The sequence below is a fragment of the Cryptomeria japonica genome, chromosome 1, assembly GCF_030272615.1.
Source record: "Cryptomeria japonica chromosome 1, Sugi_1.0, whole genome shotgun sequence".
In the NCBI taxonomy this organism is placed as follows: domain Eukaryota; kingdom Viridiplantae; phylum Streptophyta; class Pinopsida; order Cupressales; family Cupressaceae; genus Cryptomeria; species Cryptomeria japonica.
The window spans coordinates 290,941,866-290,945,565 of record NC_081405.1 but is presented as its reverse complement, the minus strand read 5'-3'; the positions used below and the strand labels follow the sequence as shown (position 1 = coordinate 290,945,565).

Here is a 3,700-nt window from a genome sequence, read left to right as displayed (position 1 = left end):
TTTTTATTGAAAGTATGCCATCAACACTAAAATATATAAAGTTGATTATCTTGTAAAGGAAAAATACTAAAATCTATTTAAATTTTTTGAAAAAATTAAATGCACTAGAGAAAAGATTCTATGTGAAGATGATATAATTCTTTTCTAATTGAGATAAATAATTAAAAAAAAGCATGACGCCGAATGGAAAGAATTATATTTTAGTACAAGCAACTTTTCAAATTTATTGAAAAATATGTATACATAGAAACAGTTAAAAAATAATTTTTGAACTAAAGTTTCAAGTTATCAATATACACAAAAAAATGAAGAGAAAAAAGTAAAATTTACTATATAAAGTGTGACGCTTCATGTAACTTCAATTTTAGTATTTTATTAGCAACAAAAATATAGTGTTTACTTTATAAGAAAATATATTCAAATAATTGTTTATTTTTTTTTAAAAAAATGACAAACAAAAAATACACAAAAAATTACATTTTATTAGTTTACATCATTTCAAAATTCAAAACATATATTGCACTTTCTATTAATTCAGTGTAAAAAGTTGAATCAGCATTGGCCATTTCCTTTATAAAAGTGTGACACAACTTTGATCTTTTACCCCCCTAACGGCTAGAATAACTATCCTAATGTCACCAGTATGAATATAATAACTTCCACTAAAATGTGTAACCAATCTGCCTTTTTTGTCTTGAAAATGGCTGTGTTAATGGATTACTATTCAATGCAGCATGGATCTATAGATTATATTTCTAGTATTTAATCAAAAAATTGTGAAGCTTCTAGGTTTGTTCTATTCCCATCTTCACTTTTAATTGATGTTTTTATTTCAAGAAAGAATGAATATATATTTTTTTTAATATTTATGATAATGATTTTTATTGAGAAACATAATTTAAAAGAAGGTTTTTACATACATAGATTCTTGGCATGTCCCTTATAAAATTGTATAACACATCTTGATATAATGAAGTTTGAGATGTCAAAGAGGTTGAGAAATTAGACCAACCAGAGTTGGACACATGTCCTCTTTGTGAACTTAAAAATTCTAATGATTAAAGCGCCTAAAGTTTGTTTCTTCAATCTAACTAATTTATATAAATATCAAAACAAATCAAAGACAATGTCAAGTATCTACACCAAACTATAATCAAGTATTTTATGAATGAACATTTCTAGATGATTATGAACATGTAATAGTTGTTCATTATTGATAGAAGGATGTGTCTAATAAGAAGAAAATGTGAGGTAGCTATATATTTTTCAAGGAAATTGTGTTAGTGTCTCAAAAAGGGTCCTGATTAGCTATGAGATTAAAGTGTTTTTTATGAGTTTAAGAACAAATGCCTTTGAGCTTTGTGATATAGATAGGTGTGTACTTCGTATCATTTTCAATTTTATTTTTAAGACATTTCTAAAACCCATCCTCATGAAAAACAGTGATAAGGGTTAATAGTTTTTGTGTCCTCCTAACAAGGTTTTAACATAAGTTTAGTATCTCACAGGTTATTTAGCCCACTATCTCCTCTTCCAACGTGATGACCTTTGTCTATTTTCATTTTCGAATACCTTCAAACCTCTATTCAAGAGATCATGTGCTAACTTTGATAGTGAAACTAAGAACATCGGACAATGACTCAATGGAAAACACCATATGAATGATCACATACCTCCAACATAATGTCTATTAAGACACTATGCATTTTGGAAACATTTCATCTTCAATTTCCAATCTTTTTTCTCTAAACTGTTGATATGAGAAGTCAATACATTGTTGCTGAATACCGCTTTATCCTCTGTAGCACTTTCCCGATGACAAACAGCATTCTGCGAGGTCTGGCATGCATCTATTGAGGAGGAATATTTCAATTCCTCTCAAAGAGGCTAGACCTTCAGCGTAATTATAATCATGTATCGTCTCATTTAAGACAATCAATCCGTAGATTGTTGTAAAGCAAGAAACTTAAATTGAAAAAAAAAAAAAAAGTTCAACCTATTTTTAGATGGCATGTATAATTAATTGTACGTATCTTCATGGCATACAAAGTACGACGCAACCAGCGATGGAGAACGCAGTATCGTGGTCACATTACAACTGAACAAATGTCAGAAACACACGGAATAGGATTTTGATCAAGCAACGATCGAGTCATCGTTATTTAGAGGACAAGAAAGTTTGTTTTATATAGGTTAGGAAAGCTCTTGAGAACCACGGTTTCCACAGTGAGTCCGGGGCCGAATCCAAAGAGCACTCCCGTCTCCAGTCCTTCTCCCGTGGTCCCACATCCCTTTTCTACTGACCACTTCCTCACTTCGTCCAGTATGAAGAGCACGCACGCGCTCGACAAGTTCCCGTACTCACTCAATATGTGTCTAGTTGCCCTCATCTTTTTCGGATCCAATTGGAGTTTGGACTCAACCTTATCCAGAATTGCGGGGCCTCCCGGGTGTGCGATCCAAAAGAGTTCGTTCCTGTCGGAGATGTTGAATTGCCCGAAGGCCTCCACCAGAGCCTTTTCAATGTCGTTCGAGATATGTCCAGCCACGTCCTCTCTAAGGTGGACGGTGAGTCCAACCTCTCTGAGGTGAGCCTCTATCGCACCCTCGCTGTTGGGGAGAAGGGTCTGAGCAGTCCAGAGGAGTTGGAAACAGGGCTTCTCTATTTCAGGAATGGGATCTGCTCCCACAATCACTGCTGCCGCCCCGTCGCCGAAGAGGGCCTGCGCGACTAGATTGTCGAGGTGAGTGTCGGAGGGGCCGCGGAAAATAAAGGTCGTGATCTCACTGCAGACAATCAGAACTCGGGCTCCACGGTTGTTTTCTGCAAGGTCCTTGGCTAATCTGAGAACAGTAGCACCGGCGAAGCAGCCTTGTTGATACAGCATCACTCTCTTCACAGAGAAGGGGAGGCCGAGCAGCTTACAGAGTTGATAGTCTGCACCGGGCATGTCAATTCCGTTAGTGCAGCAGAAAATGAGATGGGTAATCTTAGACATGGGCTGCCCCCACTCCTTAATGGCCTTGGCAGCCGCTTCTTTTCGCAGCCTCGGCACCTCCACTACCGCCATGTCTTGCCGAGCATCCAACGAGGGGGCCATGTAAGTGGACACGTTGGGGTTCTCCTTGAGTATCTCTTCCGTCAGATACATATGCCTCTTTCTTATCATCGACTTCGCGCCTGCAACATAAACGTTCCATAATCAGTAAAACGTAGCAATCTGAATCGACAAATAAACTATATAAAGGTAGTATATTCTCTTGAACTTTTCCTTGAGCCGGGTCATGTGGTCGCTGTTAGTGATGCGGAAATAATAGTCGGGGTAAGAGCTCTGCTCAATTATGTTGAGAGGAGTAGCCGTTCCGATGGCCAAGATGGTTGCTGGACCATCAGCCCTCTGGGCTTTCCGCAAACCTTCCAGATCCACCATCTTCCCTGCTGACATTCTGATTAATCTGACAAGTTCGTTGGGAAATACAGCAGGCAGCAGGAGAGAGCAATACAAATTGATTCTAGAGATGTGAGTGGAGCGATGTATTTAAAAATAGTAGTTATACGGAAGAAGATGAATTCTGAGGGGAGCGATGTATTTAAAAGGAGTAGTTATAGGGAAGAAGATGAATTGGACCTAGGGTACATTTCACGTGGTTTGAAACTCTATTTATTATTTTTTAGTTTCTTATGGTTTAGAAGTGAAAC

General features: G+C 37.2%; 1 protein-coding gene across 1 annotated transcript; it reads right to left on the bottom strand.

Annotated features, from left to right (window-relative positions):
- Positions 1-2,162: 2,162 nt before the first annotated feature.
- Positions 2,163-3,446, bottom strand: LOC131047076 (chalcone synthase-like). Its single transcript, XM_057980904.2, has 2 exons — positions 3,254-3,446; positions 2,163-3,181 (listed from the first exon to the last, which is right to left on the bottom strand). Exons 1-2 carry the CDS (start codon positions 3,444-3,446, stop codon positions 2,163-2,165), a joined length of 1,212 nt encoding a protein of 403 aa, XP_057836887.2.
- Positions 3,447-3,700: the final 254 nt, after the last annotated feature.

What these genes read in the sequence shown, in the direction of transcription:
- LOC131047076 (XM_057980904.2), bottom strand. Translation starts at nt 3,446, where the DNA reads ATGTCAGCAGGGAAGATGGTGGATCTGGAAGGTTTGCGGAAAGCCCAG. An exon ending in GGAAAAGTTCAAGAGAATAT is followed by an intron (nt 3,182 to 3,253) that starts ACTACCTTTATA and finishes TTTATGTTGCAG; the next exon opens with GCGCGAAGTCGATGATAAGA.